Source organism: Crotalus tigris, unplaced genomic scaffold (assembly GCF_016545835.1).
Source record: "Crotalus tigris isolate CLP2741 ecotype Arizona unplaced genomic scaffold, ASM1654583v1 scf7180000019031.1477733, whole genome shotgun sequence".
Classification (NCBI taxonomy): domain Eukaryota; kingdom Metazoa; phylum Chordata; class Lepidosauria; order Squamata; family Viperidae; genus Crotalus; species Crotalus tigris.
This window is the reverse complement of record NW_024097335.1, coordinates 1,381,480-1,398,230: the sequence shown is the minus strand read 5'-3', so window position 1 is coordinate 1,398,230 and position 16,751 is coordinate 1,381,480. Positions and strand designations below refer to the sequence as shown.

At 43.4% G+C, this 16,751-nt stretch overlaps 1 protein-coding gene across 2 annotated transcripts in view; it reads right to left on the bottom strand.

Moving 5' to 3' along the window:
* ELF1 (E74 like ETS transcription factor 1) overlaps positions 1-16,751 on the bottom strand; it is a 103,548-nt gene that overhangs the window by 33,700 nt on the left and 53,097 nt on the right. For both annotated transcript variants that reach the window (XM_039358571.1, XM_039358570.1), the window contains exon 2: positions 8,763-9,050. In XM_039358571.1, the coding sequence (XP_039214505.1) occupies positions 8,763-8,834 (72 nt within the window). In that variant the 5' untranslated portion in view covers positions 8,835-9,050. The remainder of the gene's footprint in view (positions 1-8,762; positions 9,051-16,751) is intronic.

Genomic DNA, 16,751 nt, shown 5'->3' with positions numbered 1-16,751 from the left:
ACAGTTGCTAGAATTGGGTCTGTCTACTTTAACGAAGAGAAGGACAAGGGGGGACATGATAGCAGCATTCTAGTATCTCAGGGGCTGCCCCAAAGAAGAGGGAGTCAAGCTATTCTCCAAAGCACCTGAAGGCAGGACAAGAAGCAACGGCTGGAAAATAACCAAGGAGAGAAGCAAGAAATTTCCTGAGAGTTAAAATAATTAACCAGTGGAACAACCTGCCTCCAGAAGCGGTGAATGCTCCAACACTGGAAGTTTTTAAGAAGAGACTGGACACCATTTCTCTGAAATCGTATAGGGTTTCCTGCCTGAGCAGGGGGTTGGACTAGATGACCTCCAAGGTCCCTTCCAACTCTTCTATTCTATTCTATTCTATTCTATTCTATTCTATTCTATTCTATTCTATTCTATTCTATTCTTTTCCATTCTCATTCCATTCCATTCTAAACTAGTTTACAAAAAGGAATGAAAAAAAACATCAGCTTAATGTCAGAGAATGCCAGGTACTTAACACTCGTAATATGTAGCTCTCCAAAAACAAACTGAGCCAGAAGAAGAAAATGGAACTGGAAAAGCACTAGTTAAATTTCTACATTGGCAATTAACCGCCAACATGGTTTGATGCAAAATGTCTTTTCTCAACCTCATGGGCTAAAATATGAATATAACAGAACTGGCCTGCCTCATTAGTACAGCCGTAAAGGGGATCACCATCGTGAAGTTCTTTTAATGTCCCAAAGATGCAACTGGACCATCTTTTGTTTTTCTTTGAAGACGTTTCGCTTCTCATCCCAGAAGCTTCTTCCGCTCTGACTGGATGGTGGGGAAATGGGAGGATTTATACTCCTTCAAGACAGCTGGCCATTTGCCTTCTTTCAGAGAGTCCTTGAGGCCACTTGGAGGTGTACCTGTGTCCTCAGGGTTTGTCTTCACTACTCAGGTGATACTGCGGACAAAGATAAACCTCCAAGTGGCCTCAACGACTCTCTAAAAGGAGGCAAAGGACCAGCTGTCTGCAAGGAGCATAAATCCTTCAGCTCTCCACCATCCAGAGCTGAAGAAGCTTCTGGGATGAGAAGGGAAACGTCTTCAAAGAATAATAAGAGAGTCCCATGAGGACACAGGTAAACCCAAGTGGCCTCAATGACTCTCTAAAAGGAGGCAAATGACCAGCTGTCTGCAAGGAGTATAAATCCTTCGGTTCCCCACCATCCAGTCAGAGCTGAAGAAGCTTCTGGGATGAGAAGGGAAAGGTCTTCAAAGCAAAACAAGAAAGTCCAGTTGCCTCCTGAAAAAGCATCTTTGGGACAACCAGGACTTGGAGGACTTCAGAACCCCCTTAGACAAGTTCTTTTAATATTCAAAAGATGCTACATACACACTTATGGGTAATTATTTGGCAGAAACGCCAAACACAAAGACTTCAGATCACATCCCTGCAAGTGATTGTAGCCCACAGGCATTTTACTCTGGAGGAGTCATATATGTCTACGTAGAGGAAGTGATATTAAGGAAGCAGGCCACTACTGGAGGAATTAGTAGGGCACATTTGAAGTGGATACAGGAAGTCCTTGATTTATAACCGTCCATTTACTGAAGTTATAACGGCATTGAAAAAAGATATATATATATAAATTAAAAAATTATCGATAAATGTAATAAATATGTTTTTACTTAGTGGTAATAATAAAAATCACTAGCTTAAATATGAGATAGTAGACATCAAGTGAAAAAAGAGAGGAAGTATTCAATATTGAAATAAGAGAAAATTTGGTTATTAAATTTAAGGTATTTGGAAATTACTAGAAAACAAGAATATTACATTTAAGATATTTGGAAATTACTAGAAAATGAGAATATTACCAGAAAATAAGAATATTATATACAATATAATACATCCATTAGTTGATGTAATATTAGATCTTGTGATGAATTGCTGTAAAGGAAATTGGGGTTATTTAAAACTTGGAAACTATAAATATTAAACGTTACATTTAAATATTAATGGGAAACTAAAAATTGGGGAAAAAAAAAACTTACCAGGACACTGATTGTCTAAAAAGATTGAATGTTAAAATAACTGGGATATGTATAAACATTATGGATCAGTGTAAGAAAGTTATTTTTATTACATCGATATAATAAGAATTGTATTAATTTAAATGGGAGTCAGTAAATACCAAGGGGAAAAGAGAGGAAATATTGAATATTAAGAGTTTGTGATCTGTACTAAAGGTATTTGTGCGTTATTGGATTATGGACCGACTCAGCCGCCACGTTCCTTTTCAACTATTTAAATGTAAAACTAGAAAAATCAATAAAATTTTCTAAAAAAAAAAAAATAACAAGTGACCGGCGATCACTTTCCACACGTGTGACCCTTTTGCAGCATCCCCAGGGTCACGTGATCAAGATTTGAACTCTTGGCAACTGGCATGTACTTAAAACGGTTGCAAGTGTCCTGGGGGGAGGGGTCACGTGATCCCCTTCCGACAAGCCAAGTCAAGGGGGGTAAGCCAGATCCACTTAACAGCCCCTTTGCCAGACAGGTCGTTAAAAGAGGGCAAAAACTCACTTTACAGCAGTCTCACTTAGTGACGGAAATCTTGGGATTCAACTTTTGGTCGTCAATGGAGGACCACTTGCGAGTAGAAAAAAAAAAGGCAACACGGTCAAGAAGCCTTCCCGGTTTTTCGCCCGCTGCAAAAGACCTTCGCCACAGGGCATCTAAAGAGACGTACCCGTGCATATGCCAAAGCAATAAATTAGGATTTGTTGCCCCATCTCTAATTTTTTCGTTGAATACAAGATCTGTAAATGACAAAGATATAAGATTGTGCTTTTTACACCTTTCTAGATCGTTTCTGAGCGTTATTTCAGAAACGTGCTTTTAAGTATAGCTCTGCTAAGGGATTTAGCTTCAGAATGACAGAACAGAAGGACAGAGCTGGAAGGGATCCTTGGAGGTCATCTAGTCCAACCCCCTGCTCAGCCAGGAGACCCTTACAGAATCATAGAAGAACAGAGCTGGAAGGGACCCTTGGAGGTCATCTAGTCCAACCCCCTGCTCAGCCAGGAGACCCTTACAGAATCACAGAAGAACAGAGCTGGAAGGGACCCTTGGAGGTCATCTAGTCAAACCCCCTGCTCAGCCAGGAGACCCTTACAGAATCATAGAAGAACAGAGCTGGAAGGGACCCTTGGAGGTCATCTAGTCCAACCCCCTGCTCAGCCAGGAGACCCTTACAGAATCATAGAAGAACAGAGCTGGAAGGGACCCTTGGAGGTCATCTAGTCCAACCCCTGCTCAGCCAGGAGGCCCTCTATCATTGGATGTCCAGCCTCTTCTTCAAAACTTCCAGTGTCGGAGCATCCACCACTTCTGGAGGCAAGTTTTATCTCCTATTGACTACTCAGGTTAATATTCTATTATTATTATTTTCCTCCAAGGAATTCAGGAACGCACGTATTTCTCTTGTTCTCCCAGGAAAGGAGCTTAGACTGGAAAACGGGGACTGGCTCAGGACCACCAGTTCCCAGCCTGAGTCGATGGGACCTTCCAAATCCTGTTTGCAGATAAGAACAAAACTAAGGGAGGCTCCAAGATCACCTCAGATGGGGACCGCAGCCAAGAAATTAAAAGACGCTTGCTCCTGGGGAGGAAAGCTATGGCAAATCTAGACAGCATACTCAAAAGCAGAGACATCACCCTGCCAACAAAAGTGCGTATAGTCCAGGCCATGGTTTTCCCAGTTGCAATGCGTGGCTGTGAAAGTTGGACCCTAAGAAAGGCTGAGTGCCAAAGAATGGAGGCCTTTGAACTATGGTGCTGGAGAAGACTCCTGGGAGTCCCCTGGACTGCAAGGCGATCAAACTGGTCAGTTCTAGAGGAGGATCAACCCTGACTGCTCTTGAGAAGGCCAGATCCTGAAGCGAAAACTCAAGTACTCTGACCACCTAATGAGAAGGAAAGACTCCCTGGAGAAGGGCCTAATGCTGGGAAAGATGGAAGGCAAGAGAAGAAGGGGACGACAGAGAATGGGGTGGCTGGATGGAGTCCCTGAAGCAGCAGGCATGAGCTTAAATCAGTGTTTCTCAACCTTGACAATTTAAGGCATGTGGACTTCAACTCCCAGAATTCCACAGCCAGCATTGCTGGCTGTGGAATTCTGGGAGTTGAAGTCCACATGCCTTAAAATTGTCAAGGTTGAGAAACACTGGCTTCAATGGACTCCAGAAGATGGTAGAGGACAGGAAGGCCTGCAGGAACGTTGTCCATAGGGTCGCGATGGGTCGGACACAAGTTTGCAACTAACAACAACAACAACAACAGAAACACAGCAGTCTCCTTTTCCAGACGAACAAACTCAAATGAAACAATGGGGGGGGGGAGAGAAAAAAAATGCAAGCAGCTTCTTTTGATAATAAAATGGAACCTTTATCTTATCCTGGCACTAATAGCTGTTTTACCAGTGAGGAAAAAAAAGGAATGTGAAAAGGGAGCCTGCTTTAAACTACTTTCATTAGAACCTTGTGGCTTAATCTCCCACCAATAATCTGGCAGGCAAGAAGAATTTACTGCCTCCTCACTGGGAAGCACCCTCCAGCAAGGCCAGCTACAATCTTCAAAGAAAAGTCTGGCAACTCTGGTGGAAAAAAAAACCAAACCAAAACAAAACAAAAAAACCCAGATACACGACCAGAATTAGCACCAAGATTTCTGTTGCTAAGCAAGACGCTTGCTAAGTGAGTTTGGCTCCATTTTACAACCGTTTGTGGCACAGTTATTAAGGGGATCACTCCAATTGTTATCAGTTAGTAACACAGTTGTTAGGTGAATCTGCCTTCCCCCCACCCCCATTGGCTTTGCTTGTCAGAAGGTCACAAAAGGAGATCATGTGACCACCGGTATGCTGCAACTGTCATAGGTACATGCCAGTTGCCAAGTGTCAATATAATGGAATGAAATAGAATAGGAAATATGGAATGGAATGGAATGGAATGGAATAGAAAATATGGAGTGGAGTGGAGTGGAGTGGAATAGAATAGAATAGAATAGAATAGAATAGAATAGAATAGAATAGAATAGAATAGAAAATATGGAGTGGAGTGAAGTGGAACAGAACGGAACAGAATAGAAAATATGGAATGGAATAGAATAGAAAATATGGAATGGAATGAAATGGAATGGAATGGAACAGAATAGAATAGAATAGAAAATATGGAATGGAATGAAATGGAATGGAATGGAATGAAATGGAATGGAATGGAATAGAATAGAATAGAATAGAATGGAATGGAATGGAAAGGGATGGGATGGGATGGGATGGGATAGAATAGAATAGAATAGAAAATATAGAATAGAATAGAGTAGAATGGAATGGAATGGAATGGAAAATATGGAATAGAATAGAATAGAATAGAATAGAATAGAATAGAATAGAATAGAATAGAATAGAATTCAGAGTGAATAGAATAGAATAGGATAGAATAGAAAATATGGAATGGAATGGAATGGAATAGAATAGAATAGAAAATATGGAGTGGAGTGGAGTGGAACGGAACGGAACAGAACAGAAAATATGGAATGGAATTGAATGGAATAGAATAGAAAATATGGAATGGAATAGAATGGAATAGAATAGAATAGAATAGAATAGAATAGAATAGAATAGAATAGAATAGAATAGAATAGAGCTGGAAGGGACCTTGGAGGTCTTCTAGTCCAGCCCCCTGCTCAAGCAGGAGAACTGATGTCCAGTCTCTTCTTAAAAACCTCCAGTGATGGAGCGAGCACCCACGATTTCTGGAGGCAAGCTGTTCCGCTGGTTAATTGTCCTAACTCTCAGGAACTTTCTCCTTAATTCTAGGTTGCTTCTCTCTTTTGGTCACATAAACCATGAGGATGCTGCAATGGTTGTAAGTGTGAAAAATGGTCATAAGGTCACTTTCTTCGGTGCCGTTGTACCTTTGAACGGTCATTCAACGGATGACCGTAAGTCAAGGACCACCTTGTAAACGGCTTGCAATAAGTACCAATTATAAAAGCTACCCTACAACACACATCCCCCTTTGACTATTACAGTTCAGCTGACCTGCATGTGTATTTCTCCCTATAATTTGAATCCTGCGTCCCTACAGCATAAATCCGTGGGCAGGGAGTGAAAACTGTATTATATAGGGAGGGGTGGGGGGGGTAATATCAAATAATTGCTAATAAATCTTACATAGCATGCTTCAGGTAGCTCTGCATAATGTAATAGCCCCTGTTACCCCTCCAAAATTACATATTTTCTCTAGCAATCCTTTATGGCTGATCTCAATTAAGTGGGACCCGGGGTACCTTCCCAACCTAAATTACATCCTTGAGCAACAAACAAAGAAGATCCAATAGATTTGCTGCAATATAGACTAACAACCTGGAAAGAAGTAAACAGCCTCACCCAGGAGAGAGATTTAGCCATCTTTGCTTTGCAAAAAGTCATTATTTTTTTTTCAAAGGCACCATAAGCCAAAACCTGTTTTTGTCTGATCAGAAAGTGTGCAGGACATAGATAAAGAAAAAAGAAAAAAGACAGGGGGGGGGGCTGTCTAAAAGCATCCAATTTAGTTTCTGAAATCAGCCTGTTTCGGGTGTTGTGTTGAAGTGCAAGGTCGCACCGGACTTTCGTGGGCGTGTCGAGGGCCACAGGCCAAAACAGACAAGAGCTACACAAAGCTGTTTGAAAAATAGGCGGAGGACATAAAGATAATTTAAGGGTAATATTCCTAACTATTAAATCATTGAAGTGTTAGCTTTTAGCACAGGCAGTTCTCATGCCGATCCCCACACACCTTAGCTGCCCCACAGATTTAAAATAAGCACAGCTAGTCCTCAACTCACAATGGTTTAGGACCATCCAAAATTACAACGGGACTGAAAGATGCTGACTTGTGACCGTTTTTTTCACACCGACGAGCCATGGCAACTGACTTGTACTTATGACCGGTTACAGCCTCCCCACGGTCACGTGATCACAATTCTACCATCGGGCCGGGCTATAATTTTGAAAATTTTGGACTGTGCAGAAATGGATAGATTAACTTTGGAGATGAAGGAGAAAGAAGATTCAATTTTTAAAAAAAACTCGGGAAAAATCTTATTGATGGTTAGAAACACGCTAGAATACGATCAGAACTTAAAATGGAATTGAATTCTAAAATTGAATAGAATAAATGATAGATTGTTAATTGTTATTTCTTAGATTAATAAAAGCGTTATTATTAGTGACTTTAAATATGAATGGTGATGATTAGAATTTGTTGATATGTTATTGTGTGAATATTTATTTAGAGGAATTTTATTTACCTATCTAATTTTAGTTATATGATTATAGTTAACTTTATCTTTGTAATTGTTTAGTATTATACAAATTATGTTTATTTAATATTTAGATCCGGACGATAGCCTGTTTGTTAAAGCTTAGGATTATTATGGGGGTTACCCCATTATTGTACCTACCCTTTTCCTACCCCAAATTCCTATTCGCACTCCGCCCTCATACACACACACACACACACACACAAACACAGTGTTTTTTGTAAAAAAAAAAAAAAAAAAGGTGCCGGAACTCACACACGTCATACAACCCACCTTGCTTACTACCCTACAAGTTTCCATCCTAAAAAGGTGCCGGAAATCCGTTCTGGGCATTCTATGACAAAAAAATACACACACACACACACACACACTCAAAATTTTGTACTCCGTTCTGGGCATTCTATGACAAAAAAAGCCGTGTGTGTGTGTGTGTGTGTGTATGTGTGTGTGTGTGTGTGTGTGTGTGTGTGTGTATTTGTTTTCTGAGGTTTTCACGGGTGTTTGTATGTAGGTCTTTGGATATTCGGGTTTTCTCCCACGTAAAATTGGAAGAGTCTTGGCGACCTTTCGACGAAGTCCCATTCATCATCTTCAGGCTGGTGTTTTTGGCTTCGTGCTTCTAGGAGCACGAAGCACGAAGCTGCACGAAGCTGAAGACCCCATCCTGAAGATGACGAGTGGGACCTCGTCGAAACGTCGCCAAGATGCTCTCAATCTTAAACGGGAAAAGACCCGAATACACCAAAACCTGCATACCTATACCCATGAAAATCTACGAAAACAAATATACACACACACACAGACACATACTCTCAAAATTTTGTAGCCGACAAAGAGTTAAAGGGAAACTAGTATAGCTATTTCGAGCTATTTAGCTCTCATCAGCTAGCCATACACACACACATATATATATACACACACACACACACACACACACACACAACCAGCGGAACCACCTGCCTCCAGAAGCAGTGAATGCTCCAACACTGGAAGTCTTTAAGAAGAGACTGGACAGCCATTTGTCCAAAATGATATAGGGCAGTGGTTCTCAACCTTTCTAATGCCACGACCCCATAATACAGTTCCCCATATTGTGGTGACCCCCAACCACTTATACATCACCGGGTGCCAGGGGCGTGGCCAAAGAAAAGGGGGGAAAAATGGTGGACAGCCTTGTTTGGAGACCCCCGTGAAATGGTCGTTCGACCCCAAATGGGGTCCCGACCCACAGGTTGAGAACCACTGGTATAGGGTTTCCTGCCTGAGCAGGGGGTTGGACTAGATGACCTCCGAGGTCCCTTCCAACTTTGTTCTTTGTTATTATTTATTGTTATTATATATAACGCTAATGTAAATTAGGGCTTATCTAATAGAGTCAGCTTCCTAGAGATATATTCCTTACCTGCTGTTCATCCTCCATGACATTACTGGCGAATTCAAACATCAGATCATTTTGCTGAACCACGGCTGCCATAGTAAAGCATTCCAAAAGTCTCAATTCAGCATGGAACAAAAATGCTTCTTCAGCATTAAGAAGACAGGACTTATGACCGCGAGGGATGAGTCTGTATCGGTGGCGGGAGGGGGGGGGTCGGTTGAATTTACTCGGGCCAGAGAGAAATTCTTATCCAGTCGGTCTTCCTTTTCGAGTGTCGTTTGAACACTGTTTCTTGGAGAAAAAAAAAAAAACCTAAAAAGAGAGAACAACAACAACAAAAAGAAGATTAAGTCGGTATGAAGAACCAAATAAAAAACACCAACGATGCAGATCTGAATTAGGCCGTGCTTTGGTTTGACGGGACTTTGTTTCGCATCTCTTAAGAACAGGCAAGAAGCATGGATGAATCTTACCAAATATGAAGCATGTGACTTTTTCCATTCCTCTCTCTTTCTCTCTCTCTCCCTCCCTTGCTTCTTCTCTCTCTCTCTCTCTCTTTCTCTCTCTCTCTTTCTGTCTCTCACTCACACACACACACACACAGAGACAAAAAGATAGCTGCCAGAAAGACAATTAAACACAAACAATCCAGACTGAAAACACAAAGGAGACCCACACACCAGAATCAGAGTAGAGCTGGAAGGGACCTTGGAGGTCTTCTAGTCCAACCCCTCGCTCAAGCAGGAGACCCTATAGTACTATTTCAGACAAGTTGGCTGGTCCAGTCTGTTCTTTAAAGACCTCCAGGGATGGAGCCCCCACAGCTTCGGAAGGCAAGCTATTCAATCAGCTGGAAGGGATCTTGGAGGTCTTCTAGTCCAGCCCCCCGTGCTCAAGCAGGCGACCCTAGACCATCTCTTCTTTAAAAACCGCCAGGGATGAAGCACCCACAACTTCTGAACGACAAACCAACCGTTCCGGGGGGGGGAGTTAATGGTTAGCAACTGCCAGCAGATCCCATTTGCAATGCTTCCACCATCAACCCCCCTTTTTAATCAAAAGTCTCTCTTCGCAGCACTTCTTAAAAAAATAAAAAACAACAATCTTTGAGAGGCGTAAAACACACACACACGCACCCCTGTCTCAGACCCACTTTGTAGCAGACCTGGAGGCATTTATTCCTCTCTCTCCCCCCCCCACCCAGTAATACGAAAACACCCCACCGTGAGTGCATTCTTATCTCTCAAATTGGCTTTGTAAGCAGGAAGAAGGAAACACTGACCACGTCATGGCAAGCGAAACATGCAAAGAGCTGCGAGCTACGACAACGCTTCAGTAAACAGAAAAGCACCAATATGTGCGATTGTTGGGGGGGGGGAACCTGGAGTTCCCCTCCTCCCCTCCCTCTACTAAAAGAGTTGAGCGGGTGGTGGTAAGCTACACAGCCGCCACAAACCACTGAAGGATTAGAAACACACCGAGCGAGCGAGGATATGCACACCCAGGTAAGTCCTCCACTTACGACGGATCCGGGAGCGGCCGCTCAAAGTAGCAACGGCACTGACAAAAGTGGATTTACGGAAATGAATCTATGGAAATTCTCCGTCGTCCAGGCCGCGGTGGTCCCAAAGGTGCTTTTTCAGGAGGCAAGTGGACTTTTCTTGTTTTTCTCCTCTGAAGACGTTTCGCTTCTCATACCAGAAGCTTCTTCAACTCTGGGGAAATGGAAGGATTTATACTGCTTGTAGAAAGTCGTTGGGGAAACAAAACAGCCACTTCATAAATGCAGGGCGCAACACAAGAGAGCAAATCCCATCAGGAGAAAATTCTGGATTTAAAAGGCAAAGGCCGCTCTTTGGAAGACAGCAAAAGTCCACATTTTGGACAGAGAGGACCGCTGGATTGAAAGAGGGGTCCAAGAGGTCATCTAGATGCAAACTGAACAGAGGGGGAGGGATATGACATCATCTACCTCCAGTCTAAAACATCGTCCTTTCAGCAGTCCCAAGAAGGCTCCACACCCATTTGCACCACTCAGGTGACCCCGAGGACACAGATAAACCTCCAGGTGGCCTCAAGGACTCCCTAAAAGAAGGCAAATGACCAGCCGTCTGCAAGCAGTATAAATCTTTCCATTCCCCACCGTCCAGTCAGAGCTGAAGAAGCTTCTGGGATGAGAAGGGAAACGTCTTCAAAGAATAATAAGAAAGTCCCATGAGGACACAGATAAACCTCCAAGTGGCCTCACCGACTCTCTCAAAGAAGGCAAATGACCAGCTCTCTACAAGGAGTATAAATCCTTCCATTCCCCACCATCCAGTCAGAACTGGAAGAAGCTTCTGGGATGAGAAGTGAAACGTCTTCAAAGACAAAACAAGGAAGTCCAGTGGCCTCCTGAAAAAAAGCACCTTTAGGGTGACTTATGACAGTTTTTTCACAGTTACGACCTTTGCAGCATCCCCCCCCCGTGGATTGTCTGATCCAAATTCGGAGCCTTGGCAACTGGCTCATACGTACGACTGGCGCCGTGTCCCAAGGACGCGTGATTCCCCACGACGAGCAGAGTCAGATACAACCGGGTTGCTAACTTATCCACGGCTGCGATTCCCCTTAATGACCGCGGCAAGAAAGCATCATGAAATGGGGCAAAATTCACTTAGCAAACGTCTCGCTTAACGACGGCAGAAATGTTGGTCTCCATTGCCATCGTAAGTTGAGGTATATAGCCTGTATAGGTATGTGTGTATTTAGGCAGGCATGCATATCAACATCTCAAAAGGGAGGCGTTGCACTTAATATTTTAACCGTCGTTTCTGCAAATCCCTTTTTCTTTTTGGAAAGGGGAAGAAAAGCCTATTTTAATAAATTCGGTCCTGATTCCATCACTACGAAGCAAAACAACAAGGGGGTCCTCGGTTTATAGCCACAAATGAACCCAAAGGTTCTGCCACTAAGCAAAACAGTTGCGAAGCGGGTTCTCCCCCCCCCATTTTACGGCTTTTGTCACAAGTGTTCAGGGAAATCACAGCAGTTAAGGTAGCAACACGGTCGTTAAGCGGATCCAGTGTCCGCCCCCCCCCGTTGACTTTGCTTGTTAGGTCGCAAAAGGGGATCATGTGACCCCGGGGGGCTGCGACTGTCATAAATGTGAGTCAGTTGCCGAGCATCGCCATGTAAATCACGTGCTGCAACGGTCGTGAAGGGTGAAAATTGGATTGTTAAGTCTCTTTTTTTCAGCGCCGTTGTAATTTTGAACGGTCGCTAAATGAACGGTTGTAAGTGGAGGATTGCTTGAATTAAGCCAGACATGCCTTACATGCCCCCCCCTTTCTCAAGGGCCACTGTGGGTGGGTTTTAATGTTTTTTATAATAGGGACAAAATAACATAAAACGTTAATTCTGCACACTTTCTCAACTGTAAAAATGATGCCAGCACCTTCCTGGCGAACAAACCCCAGCGAGGCATGAACAGGTTAAATAAATATTTGGATTGTGGTTGTGTCCTCTTCTTTCTCCATCTACTTTTTCTGTCGGGACACCACGAGATCATCAAGGTGGACCCAGGCTCAAAGCAACGCTAGCCTAGAACAGGGGTAGGCAACCTTGGCTCTTTTATGACTGGCGGACTTGAATACCCAGAATTCCTGAGCCGGCCATGCTGGGAATTGGCCGTGGACTTCAACTCCCGGAATTCTGGGAGTTGAAGTCCACGAGTTCATAAAATAGCCAAGGTTCCCCACCCCTAGCCCAGAATGTTGTTATATGGAGCACTGTCCTGTGGGGGAAAAAAAAGGTCACCTGCTAGAACTATGGCAACGATAATTGTTTTGTTTAATCCTGTCCTAATTTGAGAGCTTTCAACATTGGAGACAATTTTAAAGTCAAACAACTCCCAAATGGCGAAGTCCAACTCTCTCTCTAAGGCACATGAGCAATACAGATGCCCAAAAAAGGACGGTATTATATCATTTATGTGATTCAATGGCCCCCGTCACTGTAGTTATGGACTGGACTGGACTAGACTAGACTAGACTAGATAATATGGAATGGAATGGAATAGAATAGAATAGAATAGAATAGAATAGAATAGAATAGAATAGAATAGAATAGAATAGAATAGAATAGAATAGAATAGAATAGAATAGAATATTAAAGCAAAGCAAAGCAAAGCATTAGAATGAAGAATAGAAGTAGGGTAGAATAGAGTATTGGAATGAAGAGTAGAGTAGAGTAGAGTAGAGTAGAGTAGAGTAGAGTAGAGTAGAGTAGAGTAGAGTAGAGTAGAGTAGAACAGAACTCAACTCTTTATTTGGCCAAGTATGATTAGACACAAAAAGGAATTTTGTCTCCAGAGCAGAAAGGCATACAGTCTTTAGAAAATGGGGGTTAAACATTAGGTAATTAAGTCTGCAAATCAAAAGTCTGGGCCAACAAAGTAACTTACTATTGAAATACACATTATCTTAGGATTGCAATTCTTTAGGAGTAGGACTATTTGGAAATAACGCTTGTGCATTTGATGCTGTGATAAACACATGGTCTTCCTTGAGTGCAAATCACCCATTAGTGGTTTGTCCCTACCTGGGCATCTAGCACTGCTATCATGCAGAGATTAACAATGGGTGTGTATTTCATTTCATTTGCATAAAGACCTACCACAGCTATGCTAGGACACGAGATTAAAAGCACTCTGAGATTCAAAAAAAATGTATGCAGAAGAGAAAAAAACACAAGGAGACTTATCCACTGGACTTTGAACGCTTAGCTGTTGAAAAACTGGATGCAGGTTCTTGTGTATTCACACCTATCGTGCTTGTGGTATTGCAGTGTTTCCCAAACTTGACAATTTTAAAGCGTGAGGACTTCAACTCCCAGAATTCCACAGCCAGCAACGCTGGCTGTGGAATTCTGGGAGTTGAAGTCCTCATGCCTTAAAATTGTCAAGTTTGGGAAACACTGTGGTATTGGGTCAGATTTATTTCCACATTTGTTCGACAGAATTGTCATCTTCAACACTTGTACGACATTTCAACCAGATGATCATCCAAAAAGTACCTCCAGATCAACCATGACATGTATATAGAGGGAGGGAGGGGGAGGATGGATGGATGGATGGAAAGTAAGTAAGTAAGTACTTAATAGATGGAATGAGAAGAAAGAAAGAAAGAAAGAAAGAAAGAAAGAAAGAAAGAAAGAAAGAAAGAAAGAAAGAAAGAAAGAAAGAAAGAAAGAAAGAAAGAAAGAAAGAAGTGGATGGAGGGAATGGGAAGGAAGGGAGGAAGGAAGGAAGGAAGGGAGAGGGAGGGAGGAGGGAGATGGTGGATGGATGGAGGAAGGTAGGTTGATGTAGAAGAGGAAGGAAGGAAGTACTTAATAGATGGAATGAGAAGAAAGAAAGAAAGAAAGAGAGAGAGAAAGAAAGAAAGAAAGAAGTGGATGGATAGAATGAGAAGGAAGGAAGGGAGGGAGGGAGGAAGGAGATGGTGGATGGATGGAAGAAGGTAGGTTGATGTAGAAGAGGAAAGAAGTATTTAATAGATGGAATGAGAAGAAAGAAAAGAAAAGAAAAGAAAGAAAGAAAGAAAGAAGTGGATGGATGGATGGGAAGGAAGGAAGGAAGGAAGGAGGGAGGGAGGGAGGGAGGAAGGAGATGGTGGATGGATGGAAAAAGGTAGGTTGATGTAGAAGAGGAAGGAAGTACTTAATAGATGGAATAGGAAGGAAGGAAGGAAGGAAGGAAGGAAGGAAGGAAGGAAGGAAGGAAGAAGTGGATGGATGGAATGGGAAGGAAGGAAGGAGGGAGGGAGGAAAGAAGCGATGGATGGATGGATGGAAGGCGGTAGGTTGATGTAGAAGGGGAAGGAAGGAAGGAAGGAAGGAAGGAAGGAAGGAAGGAAGGAAGGAAGGAAGGAAGGAAGGAAGGAAGGAAGGGAAGAAGGAAAGGTTTTAGAACAGCCTTCCCAGATCCCAGATTTGAACATAACTGATCATCTATGGGGAGATCTCAAACATGCAACCTCTGCAAGGTCCCCTAAAACCACCGCAGAGAGAGCTTTCCAAAGCAGAGTTTGGGGTGGGGTGGGGGGGAATCCTTTTTCTTCTTGAAGATGCTTAGCTGGCTACAGGAAGTGTTTGCAAGCTCTGACTTCAGCTGTTCCAAACTGCTCGGTGAAAGAACGGCCACCTTCCTGTCCTTGTGACAGCCGCTGTTTCCTAACTCAAAATCTGCAAGCCGCCCACCCTAAACAAGCAGGCATGCAAATGCACACCCACGCCACCTTTGACGCCGCGCGACATGGTGGCTGGGTCGACCCTGCCTGCTTTGGGATTCGCCCGAGGAGGCAATTTGCCCGGGGGGGGGGGCGCCTAGACTTTTGCTGGCGGCTGCAGAATCCTGCCTGAGCTGTTCTTACAAAACATGCTGAAGGCAGCTTTTGTTCGATTCAATTTGTTTTTTTTTTTTTTTAATGCAAGATCTTATCAAAATTTGCAGCTTTCATCACAAACAGGAGCAAGAAGGGGGAGAATAGATTCGTCCTTCTTACAAGAGAACACCTACGCGTCTCTGACACGGGGGCAGATCAACCAAATTCAGAGGGGGTTATTTATTTGCCTTTATTTTATTTTTTATTTTTTTACAAAGAACACAAGGGAGTGAACCCTCCTATTTCCCCCAAAACGACAACCCTGTGAGGCGAGTTGGGCTGGAAGAGAGAGAGAGAGAGTAATTGGCCCAAAGTCACGAAACTGCCTTTCACGATTAAGGTGGGACTAGAACTCACGGTCAGCTGGTGATTGGCCCAAAGTCACCCAGCTGGCTTTCATGCCTAAGGCGGGACTAGAACTCGCCCTCTCCTGGTGATTGGCCCAAAGTCACCCATCCAAATTTCATAGCTAAGGCGGGACTAGAATTCACTGTCTACTAGTGATTGGTCCAGCTGGCTTTCATGCCTAAGGCGGGACTAGAACTCACTCTCTCCTGGTGATTGGCCCAAAGTCACCCAGCTGGCTTTCATGCCTAAGGCGGGACTAGAACTCCCAGTCTCCTGATTCCTAGCCTGATTCTTTAACCATTAGATCAGGGGTTCTCAACCTTGGCAACTTTAAGACTTGTGGACTTCAACTCCCAGCTTTGCTGGCTGAGGAATTCTGGGAGTTGAAATCCACAAGTCTTAAAGTTGCCAAGGTTGAGAACCCCTGCATTAGATCAAACTGGATCCTGGCTCCTTATTATTGATTTTTTCTGTTACAAATAGCTAGAAGGGGGGGGGAGACATAGAAAGGACAGTCAAAATGGCTCCCAGACTAAGAGCAAGTTGTCTTCCTGTTGCTGCAACTTCACACCACGTTTTGAAGGAGGACGTGGGATGGAGCTTAAAGTTGACTTCTCAACACAGCAGATGCTCCTTGCAGTGGCTATTTCTCCTTGGTCCTCATGGCAATCCAATGGGCTAACTTAGCCCCACCGGAGCGTATGTGCTACTCCAACCTTCTATGTAAAGTGTGCTGTCCTACACGCTGGGTACAGTTTCGGTGCCTACCTATTTATTTACTGGACCTCGCAAGTCCTCACTTAAGCGAGACTTTTGTTAAGGGAGGGGTTTTTTTGCCCCATTTCACGACCTTTCCGGCTGCAGTTCTTAAGGGGATCCCGTTCTCAACCTGCGGGTCGGGACCCCATTTGGGGTCGAACGACCATTTCACGGGGGTCGCCAAACAACGCAGTCTGCCATTTCCCCCCCCTCTTTTCCTTAGCTGTGCTACTCCCTTTTATTCTATTGGCTTTTGAAAGCCAATAGAATAGACGCTCTTGAATAGAGTCTAATTCTATTGGCTTTCAAAAGCCAATAGGAATTGTCCAGGCTGTCTCTGCCATGCTGAGCCCACCAAAAGTCCCAGTCTGCAAACGGTGCTGCACCAGTTGATTAGTCCTCGACTTATGACCGGTTGAGTAGTCCTCGACTTACGACCGGTTGGGGGTCGTGGCATTAAAAAGGTTGAGAACCACTGCGT